Source organism: Neofelis nebulosa, chromosome 11, assembly GCF_028018385.1.
Source record: "Neofelis nebulosa isolate mNeoNeb1 chromosome 11, mNeoNeb1.pri, whole genome shotgun sequence".
Lineage (NCBI taxonomy): Eukaryota > Metazoa > Chordata > Mammalia > Carnivora > Felidae > Neofelis > Neofelis nebulosa.
Genome location: NC_080792.1, coordinates 76,444,003 through 76,466,326, shown reverse-complemented (window position 1 = coordinate 76,466,326; position 22,324 = coordinate 76,444,003). Strand labels below are relative to the sequence as shown.

The 22,324-nt window shown below is 44.0% G+C and overlaps 1 protein-coding gene across 1 annotated transcript; it reads right to left on the bottom strand.

Moving 5' to 3' along the window:
* Positions 1–5,809: 5,809 nt before the first annotated feature.
* SNRPD3 (small nuclear ribonucleoprotein D3 polypeptide) lies at positions 5,810–21,592 on the bottom strand. The gene is made up of 4 exons (XM_058690962.1): positions 21,436–21,592; positions 19,918–20,061; positions 7,892–8,084; positions 5,810–6,028 (listed from the first exon to the last, which is right to left on the bottom strand). The coding sequence occupies exons 2-4, from the start codon at positions 20,041–20,043 to the stop codon at positions 5,967–5,969; spliced, it is 381 nt and encodes a 126-aa protein (XP_058546945.1). The 5' UTR covers positions 20,044–20,061; positions 21,436–21,592; the 3' UTR covers positions 5,810–5,966.
* Positions 21,593–22,324: the final 732 nt, after the last annotated feature.

Here is a 22,324-nt window from a genome sequence, read left to right as displayed (position 1 = left end):
AGCCAAGAACCCTCTGATTTTATTTGAATTAACAGATTCTAAGCTTACTCAAACTTGTCTACCTTGCCTTGCCCCATGGAAACCACAATAAACGGTCTGAGGCATGCTCTCCCCTCACTCCTACTGCCCCTCTGACCCACCCTGAGGTTTCTTCATGTGATCCTGAATGGCATGGCACTCTCCCTCCTCTTGGGAATTGTAATCAACTTCTTTGAAGGCAGTTATCTCCATGTCTGTCACTTTACTGTACCTGATTAAAACAAAATCCTTGGTACATTTTCAAACAATGGTCTACCCAATATTCTGTGAATTTTTTATCTGGTTGATGGGAACAGGAACAATTCTCAGCCTTGTGTAATGCCTGGCACTGTTATAATCCTTTTTGATGGTTCGTTCCCTGGCCTTGGTTACTTTCCTCCTATTCTCATGCTGATCAGTATTCTGAGTACTCTAAAGAGCCCTTCTACAGATCTCCTGGGTTCTCTGTACAGCTTTCTTCTCTCTGGTGTTCTGTCTCATGAACATGAGTTGCCTCAACCTCTCTGAACTCTTAGCTCCGATTCCTCAACCCAGGTAGCAGGGTCCACTTCAGTTCCCCTTCCCTGTTCCAGTGCCCAGAAACTCCCACAAGGCTGTAAGCCCATCTTTTTTTCCTCTCTTAGGGATTGCTTTCCTTTGGTATTTGAGTTTTGTTTAATTTTCAGGCATAAGACTAAATCCAGGTACTAACCTCCATTTGGCCAAAGACAGAAAAAAAATTACTGCATGTTTATTTATTTTTTTAAGCTTATGGAATACCCAGCAGGTGAACACAGAAGCTGAGATAGCATCAATGCACCAACTGAATCTTAAACCCTCCCCCTCGCACAGATAACAAACCAGAGGCTTGGAGAGAAGTGGTAGTGGAGGTAGTCAGAACCAGAATCCATTCCTTAAATCTTGATCTAGTTATCTGACATCATTTTTTGTTCTGCATCTTCTTTCTCTTGCCAAGTTTCCCCTTTTAGAGTAATATATTTTCAAAAAAAAAAAAATACATGTTTTTTAAGAGAGAATGTGCTTAAATATCCAGACATCACACAATCTTGAGACTGTCCCTCCCCAAGCTTGGCAAAAAGTTGGAAGTTTTTTCTCTAGAGGGTGTAAATTTCTGGGCTAGGAAGCCTGTCCAGAGATCTGGAAGACAATAGTCTTGACCTGGATGCCAATTCTGGGCATACTAGAATGCGGAAGCTCCCCAGCCCTCGTCCTTCACTGGGCTCCCACAAGGTCAGCAGTTCAAGGTAAAGCCTCCTGACAAGAGACTGGAAGTTTCCTCCGGCGAACCTGACCAGAGCCCAAGAGGAAAGTCCTAAAGATGGACACTGGCTGGGGATTTACCAAAAGTTCAGTCAGCTCACCTTACAAGCACATCTTCTTACTATCCCACCTGTAAATATAAGCAGACTACCAATGATTGCCAGGAAGCTAATGAAAGTCTGTAACACGAAAGACTAAAAGCAAAACAAAAAGAGGACAAAAAGTTTTAAAAAGGGGACACCTGGGTGGTTCAGTGAGTTGAGCATCTTGACTTCAGCTCAGGTCATGATCTTGCAGTTCGTGGATTTGAGCCCCACATCTGAACCCACATCGGGCTTGCTGCTGTCATCCTATCAGCGCAGAGCCTGCTTCAGATCCTCGATGCCCCTCTCTTTGCCACTCCCCTGCTTGCTCTATTTCTCAAAAAGTAAAACATTTTAAAATAAAAGGGGGAAGAAAACATGCAGGGCGATGAAAGCTTCAACAAAGTATATTAAAGTCCTTAGAGATAAGATACTGCAACCATGGAATGTGGTCTTAATTAAAAAAAAAAAAAAAAAAAAAAGGAACAGAGAATCAACTTGGAAATCTTCCATTAGGGGAGATCAAAAGACAAGAAAATGGGGGGTGGTAAGGACAGAAAAAATAAGAAAAACAGAGATAGGTCCAGATCCAATACCTGAGGAACAGGAATTCCAGAAAGAAAAACCAGAAGAATAAGGAAAGGAAATCATTAACAAATAATTCAAGAAAGTTTCCCAGTAATGCCAGGAGTGAAGGTTAAGAGTCCATTCTGAAAGGCTCAACAACAGCCTGGCAAGTGCATGAAAACAGACCTCTGCCAAGGCCTGTCACTGAAATTTCAGAACCCTGGCGACAAAAGGGAGAAGGAGTCATATACAAAGACTCTCAGAACTCAGAATGGCTTCAGATTCTTCTAACAGCAACACTAGGTGAAAAGTAATGCCTTCAAAATTCTAAAGGAAAATATATTCCAAACTAGAACTTCACACCTGATCAAGTATGAGAACGAGACATTTTCAGACATGCAATTCTTTCAAACTACTTCCCATGCACCCCTTTTACTGCAAGCACTCTATCAAAATGGGGTATTAAACCAAGGGGAAGAGGTTACACAGAAAACAGGGGATTCAGCAGGAGAGAGCTCACAATGACAGCAATATATTAGGCACAAGGGAGAACCAGTTCAGATTGGACCAGGTCAAGAAATTGATAAAATAGACGATGTGTTATGCCCTTAGAGAACTCTGGGGTTGAATTAGTGACAAGTGGACAGAAAACTAAGCTAATAACTAATAAAAATCCAAGAGGATTATTAATTCTAGGGAAAAGAAAGTTCTGCAGGAAGGTAACCTAGTTCACTATGTAGCTCAGCTGTGATTTAAATACCCAGTCGTGGGGCCCCTGGGTGACTCAGTCGGTTAAGCGTCCGACTTCGACTCAGGTCACGATCTCGCGGTCCGTGAGTTCGAGCCCCGTGTTGGGCTCTGGGCTGATGGCTCGGAGCCTGGAGCCTGCTTCTGATTCTGTGTCTCCCTCTCTCTCTGCCCCTCCCCCGTTCATGCTGTCTCTGTCTCAAAAATAAATAAAACATTAAAAAAAAAATTTAAATACCCAGTCATAACGCAAACACTTAATATGATTGAACTAGAATTCTATCAGGGAGATGGATGATGGGGAGTACATGCATGGTGGGCAAGAGGGAGAAAGAAGTCAAAAGATAATGCCTAAAATGGAAACATCAGTAAACAGCCAAGCACACGTCTATATTTGAGATATGGAGGCAAATACAAACTTATCAGCCAACAGCTCAAGGAGATACTGTGAAGCAGGGAAAATGGGGAAGATCAGATAGGATAGGAGGGCTGCTGTTTTTCATAATAAACCTCACAAAACTTTTTGCTCTTTCAATGCAAAACAACTGATATTCTTCCTAAAATGTAGGAATACAAAGCTGTTTTACAAACATATTTTTTTAACGTATTTTTTTCAGATTTATTGTGAAAACAAAATCACAGGGGAACCTGGGTAGCTCAGTTGGGTTGTCTGACTAGATTTTGCCTCAGGTCATGATCTTGCAGTTCGTGGGTTTAAGCCCCGCATGGCGCTCCATGCTGACAGTACAGAGCCTGCTTGGGATGCTCACTCTCTCTCAAAAAAAAAAAAAAAAAAAAAAAAAAAAAAGCCACAAATGGAACTGCCTTACTTTTTCAGGATCTAGACAGAATTTCAGCTAGTTTTTACTATGTAGAATCATGCAACACTGGTATTCCTCCATGGTTCCCTATGTAAACCACATCCACTCAGCTTTTCAGATCCAGGATGCAATTCATTAGTGTTAATTAAGTCTAATGTGTTACTAAAGTCTTCCTATAAAAGTATAATTTAAGTAGTGACCGTACTGACCTATTCCAGTCGAGGATATCAAAATGTGGTCTCAGATCTACTGAAACAGATTTACCTGGCAAGGGCATTGCTTAATATGCAGATTCCTGGGCCCTATTCCAGACTAATTCGCCAGCAATCTCTAAGGGTGGGGCCTTGGAATCTTCCTAACAAGATCCCTAAACTGATAATGAAATCTACAGCTCTTACTCACTATATTAGTAATTCAATAGGGTCATTAATAATAAGCCAATAAATCAATGCCTGCAAACCAAGGTCACGAGCAGGGAAGAGGGAATTTATACAGGGTAGTAGATATCACAATGTCTAGAATTCCACTTACAAACACTTCAGAGAAATTCTGCTCCATCCACATGCAACTCCACATACGAGTTTCTTTCCTTACCAGAAACGACACATTAACTTTTGGTCAAATTTAAAACAAATGAACTCTGATGCTAAGTGAAATAAGCCATACAGAGAAAGACAGATACCATATGGTTTCACTCTTATGTGGATCCTGAGAAACGTAACAGAAACCCATGGGGGAGGGGAAGGAAAAAAAAAAAAAAAAAAAAAGAGGTTAGAGTGGGAGAGAGCCAAAGCATAAGAGACTGTTAAAAAACTGAGAACAAACTGAGGGTTGATGGGGGGTGGGAGGGAGGGCGGGGTGGGTGATGGGTATTGAGGAGGGCACCTTTTGGGATGAGCACTGGGTGTTGTATGGAAACCAATTTGACAGTAAATTTCATATATTAAAAAATAAAAAATAAAAAAAAATAAAAAAAATAAAACAAATGAACTCTAAACTCTATTCACATTAAGTTCATTTGAAATGGCCCCCAGTCTAGGAGCCCCTCTGCTGAGGCAGCACAGCCTACAGGGCCACCAGCACACTTCATCCAAATGTGTCACAAGAGCTAGGGGTGCTGAAGCAAGAGGCACAGGGGCTGCTCTGGGGGATGGGTCTCTGAAACCTTATTTATGCACCTGCAGTATCTAACCGACAATCTGAATCTTGTTCCTTAGGAGTTCTTTTATTACAGGAATAACACAAGGTCTGTTACATCATGGTAGTGCCACAATTGTAAGACAAGGCTTGTTAGAAAATCCCTACTTGAGGGGTGCCTGGGTGACTCGGTTAAGCAACCGACTCTTCATTTCAACTCACGTTGTGATCTCACGATTCATGGGATTGAGCCCCGCATCAGGCTCTGTGCTGACAGTGTGAAGCCTGCTTGGGATTCTCCCTCTCTGCTCCTCCCTCGCTCTCTCTCACAAACTTTAAAAAAAAATAAGAAAAAGGAAATCCTTACTTGATGCCTGGTCAACAGATGTGCTGGATTTTCTTCTTCCTCTTTTATTACTCAAACGATGTGTCCCATGAGCAATGTGCACTGCAAGGGCAATCAGTCCCTTTTCCTCTTAGTAGCTTTTGCTGAAGCTCATCCTATACTGAACCCCTGACAAGACCTCTTTTCAGCATTTGACTTCCAATTTCTGTGTTTTTGTCAGTTACTTGCTTTGCATACTTTGTCCTTTCTACCTCTGCTACATTAAAAACTATGGCTGTGCTAATGCATGCTAAGATGCTCTGATAAATGCAGAAGAATCTGTCCCCGCAAATCACCACAAAACCGGTTATGAAGCCAGTGTAGTAGGCATCAATGTTGGCCACTAGGACTCCCCGAATTATCTTTTAAGATGAGATTACATTTGCCAAATGCTGAACCACTAGGGCTTCCAGCCTACAAAGATCAGAATGGTGGACTTTTTCTTTGCCCAGAACCACCCATGCTGTGTTGTTCAAGCTGAGCTGATGACATCTCCACAAAGGTTACCTGAACAAAGCACCGTACAAGTGCCTGTGTCTAAAGACCAACAAGACCGTCTGTGTGTTCTTGGAGTTTTTCCACGGGTTTAACCGGCAACTGGCCTGGAACAGCAGCTTAAACTCTTATCAATAACTATGTGATTTCAAAGTACTAGCATTCTCCCAGGACACCTTCCAGGGTGTCAAAATTTAACTTGCTGCCAAAGCAAACAGAACACAAACTCCAAAATGAACACACAGTCCTTATTTTTTCAAAAAGAAAACAAAACAAACAATCACCACCATATTTATTTAGTTTAACATTTCCTCTGCTCTAAAGAGAAAGATGTCAAAAGAAAACCTAGAACATATACATAAGCATACACCCCCCTGAACCCAGACAACCTAAGGGAAAAAATAACGACAAAGTTCAGTTCAACAGATAAATTTATCTTCGCTTCTGGAAGATGTTTCCACGCCCCATTCCACGTCCTCTTCCTCTTGCAGCCACTGAAAGGTAGGAAAGAAAGGAAAAGGCCAGGTCAGTGAAGTCAGTGAGTGCTCATGCCACAGAACAGCCAGAGCCCTTCCTTGGACACTGACACAGGAAAGGGCCTGGAAGGCCACCTAGTCCAACACCATGCCCACCACATGTCATTTCCCCATTGCCTGGGGACTGACGCCTGACATCAGAGCTGGAGGGTGCACCAAACTCCTGCCTTCCAATCCAGTCCTGCTCTCAACAAGAGGCCAGGAGTCAGCGTGTTGAAAGCTAAGGTGGTTTGGGAAGCAAGTGTGAGAACCAAAGAAAAGATGAATTCCCAGAGCTGGCCTAGGGTGAGGTAATAACACATGACAGATGAATTTAATTCACACTTAAAATTCTGAAACAAATGCTAAACATCTGTTAAATCTGGGTGGCAGGTTTCTTTTTTTTTGAGCTACCCTGAAATATAAAACGTTTCGTAATAGCAAAGCAAAACCACACCCCATAAGAAGGACATAGACATAATAAGCTGCTGTTGTCTGTGACCCCAAGAGTTCTAGGAGAGAACCAGTGGCTTTGAAGGACACGTGAAAATATTCTGATGGCTGCTAATCGGAGTCTCACCCCTCTTCCCACTTATAGAGCCTGGAGCCGACCTGAAGAGGGAAGGAAGTCACCCAAGAACCCAGCGACAAGCTGATGGGACTACAGCAAGGGACTGGCAGCACAGATGACCCAGGCAGAGGCCAATGGGCCTGGGTAAACTCACTGCCACGTGCCTTCTAGTGCACAACTACTGGGCTGAACCTTTTGTTAGAGAAGGTGGTGTAGTTATACAGTGACAATGAGGGCAGGCCTCCCTGAGAAAGCAGAGAGAAAAGCAGTTCTAGTAAGAAAGCCAGTATTCCTGAAAACCATTCCTTCACCAGGACAAAGGTCCAGAGCTTCTGGTTCTACCTGCCCACAAATGCCACTTACCTAGGAAGGGCAAGGAGATTCTCTGATCAGCTTTTTTGAAGGACATTTTAAAGGATTACTCTTACATCTTTAAACTCAAAAGCTACCTCATATATAAAATATGCATAGCAACAAAAGCACTGATGGAGAATCCAGTGACTTTCCTGCACTATAAATCTTTCTACTGACATACATTTTCTAACGAATACACTTGCTTTCAAGATAATCATCATGGCAGAGCTTTTCATGGACCCAAACATAAAACCTCTGACTAGGCTGACCTAAAAGAAAGGCCAGACTAAGGAAGGTCACTGGGTCACTGGGGACATGCTGAAAGGAAGGATTTATTTTCAAATACAAGAATATTCGAAAACAGAAGTTCAGTCCCTTTAATGGGTAAAGATGGTTTAAAACTGCTTATTTCTTATATGAAAATGGATCCCTATCATCAGCATTTCCCCCCATGCATACTGGGTGTCAACAAACACCCCCAGCTTCTCTGGGAACTGTTGCCCCACTGCTTCAGAAGTCAGCTAATCCAAACTACAGTGCCCCTGCTCAGCAAACTAGGTAAGAGCAAGCTTCCCCCAAACTCTTTGGACAGAATTTCTGGAAACAAAGGGCCTCCCAGAAATTCATTATAGGAGACTTATCTACTCTCTCATTTAAGATAGGAGTCCCCTTCCTTTTTCTAAGGAGGCACTTTGGATTTTGAATAAGCCTTAAGAATGTGATCAGGTGAGGCAAGACAGAGAAGGCGAGATAAGGCCCCCAGATCTTCACAGGTGTGGGCCCCAAGCCTGCAGGGTGACAGATGTAGACATGGCTGAAGTCGAAGTCCACCCTATGCCCAGGCAATTAACAGGGCCCTTTCCTAAAAGATACATGACAAACACATATGTTAAAACCAGTGCATGAGGAGCACATACCTTGGGCCTTCAGAATAGCAGCTTTTCCCCGGCCAGCCCCTGAGCCTTGGTTTTTATTTTTCATGCTCTTTAACATGGGCGCATTTTTCAGCATGTCAGGCAAAATGAGAAAGCGGATCTTGCTGCCACGGATGTACACCTGCTCCAGCTGTGCCACTCGGCCGTCTCTGTATGTAACTGTGATGTTGGACATCTGGAAGGGAATCAGTAAGGGCCAACAGCATGAGCAGAGAACAAGGACACACAAAGAGGGGGAGCCTTGGGTGGTGGGAAGGCAAGTCCAGAAACGCACAAACTAACATCATGAAATGAAGGAGCCAGGCAAAGCCAGGGAAATAGGAGGACCTACGACGTGTGCGAGGGACTGTGCAAAGAACTTCACATATATGATCCTCATAGCACCTCCAGGATAGGTATGAGTATTCCCAATTTTACAGATAAAAAAAACAAAAAAACAAAAACACACACAAAACTAAAGCACTTGTCTAAAGTCCAACAGCCAGAATGAAAGGATCCAGACTCAAACCCAGTTGGCCTGACTCCAGAGCCCTAACTCTGCTATACTGCCTCCCCTGCCAGCATGTGAAGGGCTCTCAATGGTAAAAAAGCTATAATTTAAACAGCTCTGAACTGCCTGTCCAAACTGTGTCCTCTCTTGCATCTGTCCGGCACACAGATTGCAAAGGGACCATGAAGGTCATGAGTGTGCACCAGAGGCAGCTCTTACCCTCCCAGACTGCATATTCAAGAAGGCAAAATAGAGCCTCTTTAGCTTCAGTGACTAGGAATGGAGAAGTATAGGTGGTGATGCCTGTATGAAGGGTCCAGAATAATGGGGAAGGTGTGAGGCAAGAGCCTGCACTGAGAGACACAACACTTGGGCACCAACCCATAGGACACAAGAACTGGAGCAGAGCAAGGGGACAGGGGACAGAGTCATCACCATGGAGACTATGGGGGTCACTCAAGTTTGTGGAAAGAGGGAGGGTGGACAGGGTTAAGGCAGCACATTGGAAAGATCAATATGCCAACATGCATAAGCTATGGGATGGAGAGACAGGGACCCTAGAGGGGAAACCACATGGCAGACTGGCTTGGCATAGAAGGGTGCCACAAACCTGCCAGTGCCAACCTTAACAGATACGATGTTTCCCACAAAAAGTAGCTTATTTTGAATCTTTTGGATCGAAGAGTATTATAATTTATTCAGTATAGGTCAAAGCCCACAGTGTAAAGAGAGATGCTGTCTCCCAGATTTCTGACTGGTTTGTTGCCACCTTTACATTCCTTTTCAAGTGCTAACTGGCCACCCAGCCTCTGCAAGAACATCCAGGGTGAAAAAAGAGTAACAACACTCTAGGGCCATCCTGCTAAATCTGTGCAGTGGAACAGTTTACAGAACTTCAACCCACTGCCCCTGTTCCATCCTCAGGGGTAACAGATCTCAAGTTTCCCATAAATCTTCTGTTCCAGGCTCAACATCCCCAGTTTCTTAACAAATTCCCACACAGGTTCTAAATCCTTGCCATCCTGTTCTTGCCTTGAAGAATACCATAACCTCTGATGTCACAAATGAACACCAGGGATGGTTAAACTACTTGAGAAACCTGGGTCTGACCCAGGCTCACAAATACCAGACACGCCCATGACTCTGGAGCAGACAGAATAGGACTGAGAACCTATATTTGAGAACTGGCCCTGCCGTTTGTTAGAAATGTTACTCTGGGTAAGTCTCCAGGTTCAGTTCACTCATCCACAAAGGGAGGGAAATACAACATAACAAAGCTAACTTTTACGGAGCACTTATTAGTGTCCCAGGCAATTTCACATCATAACTCAAATAAATCACACAATTCTACAAGATGGATACCATCATCATCTCCACTAGAGAGATGAAGCAGCACAGCCACCAGAGGCAGGTCTGTCCCCAGAGGCCACACCTTTACCCACTCTATTCTCCTGCCTAAGGTCACACTGCCCCTGTGTGGCCTGGACAGGACCTGAATTCAGGTCTATCTAACTCTAAACTCACACTCTTCAACGATACATCAGATCACCACTTACTTCCTCCAATAATTAAGGAACAAGTCAAATGAGACAAATATGTCTAAATGATGTCCCTATTACCTAGTATATATTAGAAACTCAGTAAATAATGAATGTAAATGACAGTTAAGACATCTATTTTGGAGGCTGTGCTATTGCTAAGCTACTTCTCCAGCACATCCCAGTACATCTCACCCATTCCTTTGTCAAAACCTCCCCAACCCACTTTGAAAATCCCCGACAGAGGGTGTTCTGTAAGACCAACAAGACAAACTGTCCTGGCTGAAGCAGGAAAGGGTCCAGCATCAACTGACTCCTATGACAACCCTAATAATGACCAGGTCGGCTACTGCTCTCATGCACCCCCTGCAGCACCCACAAAGAAATGGCTGCATTGTTATAAAGCCCCACAGTCTCGCCCACCCACACAGCTTGTTAATAAGCCTGAGCTATGTTGGCATCACAAGCCAAAGGCAACAACTTGAGTGAACTAAGTTTCAGTGAAAAGTCAGGCAGAAACACCTACCTTACTCAACTTTCCCAAACAGCCACATGAAACACAGGTAGCATAAACCAGGTGCCTAACTGAAATGACATCTTGGGAGAGAGATCTTAGTACAGTCAAAATTGTGGGAATTTCCTTACACATCCAGGTCCAAGAGGAAAGCAATGTTGGGGTGCCTTGGGGTCACTGATCACAATATCCGTGTCGTGGGACACATAGCAAGCACTCAACAAGTGTCTGGTCCCCTCCTCCACTCTCCCCTCCCCTACCATTAATAGCAGAGCCTCCCTCTTTTGTTCTGATCCCTTCTACTCAACTTCCTGCCTGAAATCTGACACTCCTAGAGGCAACAGGCTCTAGCAGGTTTACTCTACACCTCATCTTCAGAAACTGTGGTTAAGACCAGAGATCTGGGGCTCAGAGGTACAGGTTTAGATCTGCTTCTTCCATGTTTGGTCACTCTGGGCATCTGGAAGCTTGTCCTCAGAGAAGTCCTGCGAAAGATCTATTGCACATAAAAACACTACCATAGCACCTGGTATAGAATAAATAAATGGAAGCTTCTGGTACTATTAAGCACACAGCCTTCTGGAGACAGGTCCCAGCTTGACAAGTTAAACTAAGACTTTTAAAATATTTAATAGTACCCAGATCTTGGTTTTTAAATTTTACTCCCAACCAAAAAGAAACCAAAGCTACCTGAAGAACTGGCTGATTAAGAGTTGGGATAGGGAAGTAAAAGATGAGCCTGTAACATACATCTTGTTCTGGAAGGTTAAGTACATGCTCTCCCAAAATGGCCAGGACACACTAAAAGGAGCCAGCTTCTGGACCAATTTGGGATAATTCAAGCAAAGCAATGACAGTAACAGATTATAATCCATTTAATGAAACAGAAACCCATAAACAGAAACTGATAATAAATGGATAAACGGGGCGTAAGGAAAGGCTCTTCCATACAGTAGACCTAGTAAATAAAGAATGATGGAGTTAAAAACAAAAACCATTCTTTTGCAACCATCATAGTACAAAGATTCAAGCATCTTCATTCAAGAATCCTCACTGAATGCTAAATGGGGGTGGTGGAGGTGCCAATGAGAAACCGAATACACACGGTATTTATTTAAAGAATCTCCCCCACAAAATTCTCATTAGTTGCAAAACGAGAAAAGAATATACAGTGGAGAGACCACAAGACACCTCACCCAAATGATCAAGGTTAACATCACCAATAAAGGGCAAACAGCTGTTTGGGCCTCCAAGTGACACCCTGAGAAGGAGAAATCACTTACACAGTAACAGCCAAAACAAACAAACAAAAAAAACAAAACAAAAAAAAAACCCCAAATGTAATCATGAGAAAACACCAAAGAAACTCCAATTAAAAGACATTCTATGGGGCGCCTGGGTGGCGCAGTCGGTTAAGCGTCCGACTTCAGCCAGGTCACGATCTCGCGGTCCGTGAGTTCGAGCCCCGCGTCGGGCTCTGGGCTGATGGCTCGGAGCCTGGAGCCTGTTTCCGATTCTGTGTCTCCCTCTCTCTCTGCCCCTCCCCCGTTCATGCTCTGTCTCTCTCTGTCCCAAAATAAATAAAAAATGTTGAAAAAAAAAAAAAAAAAAAAAAAGACATTCTAAAACAAGTAACTGGCCCTATTCTTCAAAAACACCAATGCTGTGAAAAGCAAAAGCAGAGGAACTGTCCCAGACAAAAGAAGCACAAAGCAAGCTGATAACTAAGCGCAGTATGTGATCCTGAACTGAACAGTACACAGAGGAAAATACTGTATGTACAGATTACATCTAGATAAATAGTTTTTCCTTCTAGTTAGACAACTAGGTATCTGAAGAAATTCCCAAACACACTGCATTCAGAAATTTCAAGAACTTCCTGATATTAACTCTAGGCAGTTGGCTAATGACAATCATGTGAGGGCTTCTTTCAGGTTATCATTTTTACACGAAGAACTCATGCACAGGCCATTATCCTACAGACCATTATGCCATAGTGTGGGGAGGGCAGAGGGGAGTTGAACAGTCCAGTCAGTGATGGGGTGGTCATGCCAAAGTCCCCAAAGCATTATTTCAGCTCCTGCAGTCTCTGAACTCTATCACCTTCTCTCACCAAGATTTCCAGGAATTATGTTACTTTAAGAACAGTGAAGAAGCTCCTGGGTGGCTCAGTTGGTTAAGCGACCAACTTTGGCTCAGGTCATAATCTTGCAGTCCGTGAATTCAAGCCCTGCATCGGGCTCTGTGCTGACAGCTGGAGTCTGGAGCCTGCTTCAGATTCTGTGTCTCCCTCTCTCTCTGCCCCTCCCCCACTCATGCTCTGTCTCTCTCTCTCTCTCTGTCAAAAATAAATAAACATTAAAAAAAAAAAGAACAGTGAAATTTTGGGTTTGACCGTTACCCTCCTATTTTTGGTTTTGGTCCTTTTATCAAGATATAATTTATATATAACATTGCCGAAGTTTAAGATACACAATACACTGATTTGATAACATTTATATTGCAGTATGCCTGCTATGGTTGCATTAACTAACATTTCTATCATGTCACATAATTATCATTTCTTCTACAGATGAAAACAAGTAAGATCTAGTACCTTAGCAAATTTAATGTTTATGATACAGTTTTGCTGCCTATAATCACTATACTGTATATTAGAATGCCAGGATTTATTTATCTACTAACTGCATACCCTCTTATTTTTATTTAATATTATTTTTTAATTTATTTACTGAGAAAGAGTGAGCAGGGGAGGGGTAGAGAAGACAGGAAGGGGGAGAGCACAGAGCCTGATGAGGGGTTCAAACTCATGAACCATGAGATCATGATCTGAGCCGAAATCAAGAGTCTGATGTTAAACTGACTGAGCCACCCAAGTGTCCCTACATTCTTCTTTTTAAATAATATTTACTGTGCTTCATGATCATACACTTAACTCATACTTGTCATTTTTTTAAATGAAAAGAAATTTTCTTAAAAATTTTAATCCCATATAGGGCTGGTTCAGTTTGAAGAGCATGTGACTCCTGATCTGGGGGTCATAAGTTCAAGCCCTTTGTTGGTAGAGATTACTAAAAAAAAATAAATAAGAACTTTAAATAAAATTTTGTGTTTAGAGAGCGAGCAAGCACAACCAAGTGAGGCGGGGAGGGGCAGAGGGAGAGAATCTGAAGCAGCCCAGTGCAGTATGGACGCGGGCCTCAATCTCACAACCCTAAGATCATGACCTGAGCCAAAATCAAGAGGTGCTTAACTGAGCCACCCAAACACTCCAAACACCAAAAAAAATTTTTTTTAACTTTCAAAAAAATTTTTACATTAGACAGAGAGAACGTACACATGTGCACACAAACTGGGAAGAGGGGAAGTGGGAGAGAGAATCTTAAGCAGGCTCTGCTAGAGCCCAACATGGGACAGGGCTCCATTCCACGACCCTGAGATCATGACCTGAGCCGAAATTAAGAGTCAGATGCTCAACAGACTGAGCCGCTAAAAAAATTTTTTTTAATCACATTTAATTCCCACCAAAAGAGAACTACTCACTTTGGTTTTCCTCAAAAACTTAATGCATTTTTATGTATCACTTATAATCTGGCTTTTATATTCATAAAACTGGGAACACATTGTGGAGATTTGTTTTCCCCGCTTATGTCAACAGCATTTTCCCATGATGTTAAATATTCTTCTATGTTCTTTGACTGGATGCATAATATTCTTTGTAACGTCCCCTAATTTGTTTACCATAATTTATTTAACTCATTAGAGATGTCTGTTGCTGGGGAGTCTGGGTGGCTCAGGTGGTTAAGCGTTAACTTCAGCTCAGGTCATGATCTCATACTTCGTGGGTTCAAGCCCCACATGGGGCTCTGTGCTGACAGCTGAAAGCCTGGAACCTGCTTCGGATTCTGTGTCTTCCTCTCTCTCTGCTCCCCTCCCCAACTCGTGCTCTGTCTCTCTCTCAAAAGTAAGTAACACATTAAAAAAAAAAAGGAAATGTCTGTTTTCAGGTTTCCATCATCAAAAACAGCACTGCAATATAAACCCCTGTCCACAATTTTTGATTTTTAATTTTTTTTTCAACGTTTTTTATTTATTTTGGGGACAGAGAGAGACAGAGCATGAACGGGGGAGGGGCAGAGAGAGAGGGAGACACAGAATCGGAAACAGGCTCCAGGCTCCGAGCCATCAGCCCAGAGCCCGACGCGGGGCTCGAACTCACGGACCGCGAGATCATGACCTGGCTGAAGTCGGACGCTTAACCGACTGCGCCACCCAGGCGCCCCCACAATTTTTGATTTTTAGAAGCAGAATTAAAGCACCAAAGGTGCTTATTGCTTCTATATTGACATATGTTAAACATTTAACATATCTATACTTCTACTGGCAAACTAGTAAGGAACCCTTGGTAGAATTATTCATTTTATTTTGCCATCTTTTAAGTTTAGAAATTCTTATTGTTCCCCAATTTGCGTGTCTGATAATAAGGCCATTATTTTTAGACGTCAAATGTCCACTTCACATATTTTCTTCTGTTAATTAGCCATTTTTTGACTTGGGTCATCCACTTTTAATTGGAAAATTAACATTTCTACTGTAAAAGCTATTTATATGTTTAAATATAAACTTCCATCATAAAAAAATTATGAGATGCACTAAATGTCTGAATACGGACTGTTGCCGATCTGGGAGAACCTGTCCAGCATTCACTAAGACTCTACAAAAGAACCTCTAGGGACCCCTCACATTGGATACCTAACAAAATCCAGCCATAAAAGTTGCCCCCCAAAGGTTACATAAATATAGATAGTCTATAAAATCAAAATGATGTGCTTATTTCAACTCATAATTCCTCACCTTAAACTCATTTTTTGTTTTTAGTATTTTACCAAGTATCTAACTAGAAAGGTTATTTCTTAAGAAATATATATTTTTTTACTTTGAAGAAAAATCCCCTTGTTCCCTCCTTAACATTTAATAAAGACAGGATGCTTCAAAACCACGGTTAAGTACACATAACCAAAAACAGAAACTTTCCCATTTGGGGGCCTCTGGCATTAAATCACCAGGCTGAGCAAGAGACAGGATCAGGTCCCATCTCTGCTACAAACAAAAATCAGCTCAAGACTACATGGAGAGCCACAGAGGCCTTTCTCACCCCATACACACAGGGCCAGTAGAAGATGCTTGCAGCAGCACGTGCAGGGCTCTGTCACCCATAATGATGCCACATTCTACAGCACTGGCTAGACGATCATGCCTGCCCTGCAGCTGTGGGGTACAGAAGAGAAGGACAAGGCTCCCAGCCTTTCCAGCCAAACCTCAGATGCCAAGAAGCATCTACACCCTCTGACCCTATGAGCACCATCTCAGGGAGCTCATCATAGGATTAACGCTTGCATACGTTACATTTTCAATGTCAAATAAGGACTGTGGTAACAGGCTACATTAAAAATACCCAAGGAACCCAAAAAGAAGGTGTATTTTATTTTGTTTTGTTTTTTAATTTGTTTTAAATGCTTATTTATTTTTGAGAGAGAGAGAGACAGAGTGAGTGGAGGAGAGCAGAGAGAGAGGGAGACACAGAATCCAAAGCAGGCTCCAGGCTCCGAATCGTCAGTACAGAGCCCGACGTGGGGCTCGAACTCACGAGCCGTGAGATCATGACCTGAGCTGAAGTCGGACACTCAACTGACTGAGCCACCGAGGCGTCCCATTTTATTTTGTTTTTTTAATGTTTATTTATTTTGAGAGAGAGAGACAGACAGAGGGGGGGGGGGGGAGAGAGAGAGAGAGAGAGAGAGAGAGAGAGAGAGAGAGAGAGAAAGAGAGAGAGAGAAAGAGAGAGAGAGAAAGAGAGAGAGAGAGAAAGAGAGAGAAAGAGAGAGAAAGAGAGAGAAAGAGAGAGAGAAGAGAGAGAAAGAGAGAGAGAGAGAGAGAGAGAGAGAGAGAGAGAGAGAGAGAATGAATCCCAAGCAGGCTCCGTGCTATCAGCACAGAGCCCAATACAGGGCTCTATCTCATGAACTGTAAGATACATGGCCTGAGCCGAAATCAAGAGTCAGATGCCTGACTAAGCCACCCAGGCGCCCCAAGGTGTATTTTGTCTGGAGACATTGTTGACAACATTATATATAAAACCATATCTCTTTCATTAAGGCCCAGGGGGAAAATGTCTCCCACATCCAAGCGCCAGGGAAAACCGCACAACTGGTATTTTATCTTAAGGACACCATGCATTTCAGAACTGCTGATTTCCCTCTGTCAGGACTCTTAAGTAGCTTAGAACAGAATGTACCTTTATTAAATGTACAGGGATTCACGTTTACGTTTCTGGGTACTAACTGCCTGGCTGGCTTCATTTTACAGTCTACCCCAGGTTACCTGTACCTTGACCTATCTGTCCATTTTTACCTTACCATATAGTTTTTTTGTGAACCACCTCTAATTTTTTTTGAAAGCAGAGTAAAAAATACATACTAGAAACCCAAGACACATCCCTAGGGGGAAAAAAGTCCATGCCAATTGTGGTTGTGGGGAGATTCTCTCATTTGATTTCCAAATCTTTGTAGTGTGTGACCCACCACACTTTTACAATAAAAAATGCTATTAAAACCCAACATCAAATGGCAAACACTAAACTCCAGTTGCCCTCTAGCAAAGGGTAGCAAGTGCTAAGGGGATGCTCTCACCCTCAAAGGGCAGACTAACTGGGGCCAGGAAGGAAGGAAGGAAAGCAGTGGGTACTGCAGGAGCCACTGGCTTACACATCCCGGGAATGTGTGAATGAACTGTGCTATGTTTACTATGGTATATCTAGCTATGCCACAGCCTACTGGTTTTATTCAGTGAGCCAGGCTTAGGTAAACTCAGTGAAGCCTCGGCATCTGGGCACGGGTGGTGTTATGGGCTGAATCCTAGCCACCCCCGATTCATATGTTGAAGTCTTAACACCCCAGGATCTTAGAATGTGACCATATTTAGAGACTGGATCCTTACAGAGGTAACTGGGCCCTAATTCAATGTGACTTGTGTCCTCATAAGATGCAACATAGGAAACAGACACAAAAGGAAAACCACGTGAAGATACATGAAGAGAAGCATCTATAAGCCAAGGAGAGAGAGGCCTGGAACAGAACCTTCCTTCATGGCCCTCAGAAGAACCAACCATGTGACATCATGGTCTCTAACTTCTAGCTTCCAGAACCCTGAGGGAATAAATGTGCTGGTTTAAGCCACCCAGTGTGAAGCTAGCAGATTAACATAGGTGGGAAGCAAGTGGCTGGCTCCCACCATTTGACATGCATTCACTCATTTATTCTGCACTATAATGCTGAGGCTGAGGTGCTATTTTTATCCCTGATTTCGAAAGGAGGGAACAGAGGGTGAGAGGTGCAAAACTCGCCCCAAGTCACGTTAAGATAGCAAGCTGCAACCTGATTTGAGATCTATCACCTGGCTCTATGTTTTATATCACACTGTCCACATGTGAGAGATCACCAAGGTGATCTGGTCAGACATCCTCATGTTACAAATGGGAAGTCTGAGGCCCTGGAAGCTCAGGAGTTGTCCAAATAAGCAGCTGGATAAACACATTAAGATTCCCTACCCCCAGTCTTGCATTCTAACTCACCAAAATAAAGTATCTTAAAATGGATGGGGGATGGCTTAAACCAGAGGACTGGATCTATGACAGGGGTATCTCACAAAGACAAGGTAGGCAAGGCCCCACAGGACCTTTAGAGAGTCGACATCATCTACCCATATGGCATCAACACTGAAGAGAGAGGGGCGCCTGGGTGGCTCAGGTGGTTAAGTTAAGCATCCAACTCTTGATTTTGGCTCAGGTCATGATCTCATTGTTCATAAAACTGAACCCTGCATGGGCATGACAGCACGGAGCCTGCTTGGGATTCTCTCTCTGCCCCTCTCCTCCACCACTCTCTCCCTCAAGAAATAAACATTAAAACAAACAAAAACACTGAATAGAGAAACCTGTAATCACTAGGTGTCTATCTCCCTGAATACCAGGGAAATGGCCCCACTTGCTGGTCAAGGTGGCAGGAAGATGATGCTCAAAGCTACGATGAGATCACAAATAAATGAATGAACCCTGTGAAGCAATGATAGTTAGTACACCTGATCTGCAGTGTGACCTTGGGTAAGTCACTTTCTCTTTCTGACCTTCAGTTTTCTCACATCAAAAACATTAACAGGAACCATACGTGGATATGTATAATGTGCATGGCAAAGAACTAGCTGCTGCACACACACAACTCATTTGATTTCTAGAATGGCCCCAGGGTGTGTTATCCCTGTGGCAGTCTTCAGAATGCACTGCTCAGATCTCCCCTCAAGGGTTGTCAGGCTATGAGGCACGGAAGGAGCTGAAAGCCTCCAGCTTCCACCTGTGGGATCAATCACAGCTTTCACCCTGAAGTCAGTCTCCCCAGACTGCCAGCCAATGACTGGTCACGGTGGGCATCCTAGAGCCAGGCCGTTTCTGCCCCATGCTAGAATTCTTAGGCTTAGACTTCTTCTAATGAGCAAACTTGTTGGCTGAGACTTCTTCAGAGATATGCTACCGTCTAAGGCTCTTCCCACTCAATCCTATCTTTTCCCTCTCCCTTTCCCCAGCACCAGAGCAGTATAGATTGAAAGCTCTCCTGCCTACTCCTACTCCCTCTCCTTTATCCTTCATTGTCATTTCCCCCAATAAATCTCTCACACAACTAATTCTGTCTTGGTATCTATGTCCCATTTCACAGATGAGGAAACTGTGGCAATTAGCATGATTAAAGTCAGATTAATTAGGATCCAACCCTACACCTCTGATTCCAAAACCAGAGGTTTAAAGAATGAAGGAGAAAAGTGTGCTGATATACCTTGCAAAAGTAATGCTATAGAAATTCATGTGATTATTAGCAAAATGCAAAGCGGTGCCACGGGAAGGGCACGGTATCAGGAAGCTGCTCCAACATTTATTAGCAGAAGGACATTCAATAGATGAGTCTTTTAATCTTATCCTATTTTATGGATGACAAAACTATCACTGAACCTGCTTACCTCACAAGATAGTTGCTATAATCAAATGAGACTCCCCCTCCAAGAAAGAGTGGAAGCTTCTGCTAACTGCAAAGCATTATGCAAGCATGTAGGGGCAAAAGGAAAATGGCCCTGAATCTGATGAATTCTACCAAAGGGAGTAGTGCCACTTCTCTGAAACAAGTCCTCAAGACATGGGAAATGATTATAGGATGGAGAAAACAAAGGGCAAAGTTAAATATTGCAAATGGCTCTTATTTATGCTCACATCACCACACCGAGAACAGTGCCTGGCACACACCAGGCACTCCGTAAATAACTGTTCAACAAGAAGGACTTCAAAAAGACCTCCAACCACTATCTTTCTGTGCTCCAATAGAGAGGCCCAAGCTTCCCCCATAACCTCATGTGGAAAGCAGGATACCTGGCAGTTCATGTTGTCCTCCGCCTCAATGAGCTTCCCACGATACACCTCGCCGGTGTTTGTCTCACATGTCACGATGTGACCCTCAGCCTCGTGTAGGACTTTAATCGGCACACCAATAGACATCTTGGCAGGAAAAGAGTTCTACAGTGAGAGAGACACCAGTTAGTTCATCTTTCAGAGCCTGAGAAGTCATGTGGCACATATCATGCCTCCCTTAAGGCCTGACACTCCATCAAACTTAGTAAGAATGCCAAAGCTGCCATTTTGTACAGAAAAAATGCTTAACTCCTAGCTTGAAGAACTTATGCGGGATGGGGAAGGATGGGGGGCTGGAGAGAGGGAAGGCTAATGGGATGAGAAGAAAGTACCTTCCATCTCCCTCCATGCTACCATATGCCCCTTTATCTTCATCAGATAATCAGTAACCAATACTGTGTGCGTACACAGTACATCAGGGAGCTGAGATGTAAATGCCATACAATGTTTTCGGCAACCCAGAGATGTGGATGACACCACTTTGAGAACCCATGATGTAGACCTAGCCAATACAGTAGCCACAGTCCACATGTAGCTATTTAAACTAAACTTAAAGTGAAATAAAATGAAAATGAAACATTTACTCCCTCAGTCACATTAGCCACATTTCAAGTGGTCAATGGTCACATGTGGCTAGTGCTTACAGTACTGGGCAGTGCAGTAAAGACAAAAGGACCCAGGCAAATCTAGAAGGGGCTGTGCATTTAATTCAACCCATTAAGTACCCTTTGACCCCCACTTACTTCATCAAGGTTAAAAGCAAAAGTGTTCACAGAGAGACAACGAGCCACAGGCAGGAAATGCTTGGAGGAGAAACATAATCAGGGCAATCACCTGACTTGATACAACTCAGAGACAAGCAGACTTCGTATTCCCAGATGAGCAAGTACTGAAGGTTAAAACACATCACGTGTGTTCAAGAGAGGAAAGGGAACATGAGGGTAGGAAAGACAGTCACCCTTGGTGAGGAGCCTCAGGAGTCTGATTTTATGCTGAAACAGTGGGGAACTACTGCAGGATTATAGGTAAGGAATGACCCAATATAAAGGCAGAAGCACTTATAAAATGGATCAAACACAGCTTATTTTTTTCAAACACAGTTTAGGAGCAAGGAAACTTGATAAAACTTCTGTAACAATATGGAAAATATTGAGAGGATAAGTGCCTGAAAAGGGGATGGAGGCAGAGATGCAAACAACTTTGAAAAATATTACCCAGATGGGACTTGGGCGAAGGAAGTCTGCCAGAAATGATTTCAACACTACTGCTTGTATGTTCGGGAAAAAACATGGCCTGGAGAAGTACAGAACGCGAAGGGCATGTACTTTGGGGAAAAGCGAACGAACTTCCAGGCGCTAGCGAGGCAACGCTGATGTTTGAGTGACCCGAGCCTCCCAGAGCTCCTCGGCGGCGCGTGCTTCTCCAGCCCCAGAACCCTCACAAGTGCTTCGGTCTACCCTCGCCTGCCCCAAGCCTCACCTCACCGGCTCCGGCCTACTCTTCCTTTCCCGTGCGGCAGCAACTCGAGCAACCGCGAAGGTGTGAGCCAAGGAATGGCGGGTCCCGCGCTCCCAGAATACCACGCGTTCCCAAAATGCTGCGCGCAAAGCCCGCCCCCTTCCTTTTCGTAGTGGTGAGCGCGGTCCTGCCTCTGCTTCCTCCTCACCCTACCGGCCGGGAAACGTGGACTCTGGTGCGATAGTTCCGGCCCCGGAAGAGAGGGCTGGTGACGGCGCCCAGGTGTCGCCGGAAACACTGATCCTGGGGCGGCAAGGGGGGGGGTGGGGAACTCGCGTTTCCATACACCTCACACCAGGGACAGGATGGACTGTGAGACGGGGATCTGGGACCTGGGCTCTCGGATCGGGGACAACAGGTGGAGGGGCCGAGGGCCAGGACCTCCCCTCACAATTTAACCTTTGGAACCGGCACTGCCAGGTAAGGGGAGCCCTCAATAAGGCGAGGTATCTCACCGTACGAGTAGAGAAACAGGTATAGAGAGTAGAGCTGGGGCCGACCCAGAGCCGGCCCTCAGCGAGTCGAAGTAGTGTTAGGTCTTCTTGAACCCCGCGGTGTACAGGTAAGACCTGGCCTTAGGCTAGCAAAGAAACTGCCGCTGAGAAGAGACGGAGTTTGCGAAGATGAAGAGTCTCTGGGGAACCAAGGCTCCTGGAAAGGTAGGGCTTCAGGGCCGTGCTCAAGAAAAAGGGCGGAGCTTCCGGGGAACGGAGGCAGGGAAGGGCCTGCGCGCCTGTGCGTGGTGGAGGGGAAAGGGGCGGGGTCACAGGGAGCTGACATTGCCATTAGCCAGGACCCGCTTAGATCCTGAGGCCGGGGCCCTCTAGGAATAGAAGTCGGGGGAGGGGAA

What these genes read in the sequence shown, in the direction of transcription:
- SNRPD3 (XM_058690962.1), bottom strand. Translation starts at nt 20,043, where the DNA reads ATGTCTATTGGTGTGCCGATTAAAGTCCTACACGAGGCTGAGGGTCAC. An exon ending in AGGACAACATGAACTGCCAG is followed by an intron (nt 8,085 to 19,917) that starts GTATCCTGCTTT and finishes ATTCCCTTCCAG; the next exon opens with ATGTCCAACATCACAGTTAC. An exon ending in TGCTATTCTGAAGGCCCAAG is followed by an intron (nt 6,029 to 7,891) that starts GTATGTGCTCCT and finishes CCTACCTTTCAG; the next exon opens with TGGCTGCAAGAGGAAGAGGA.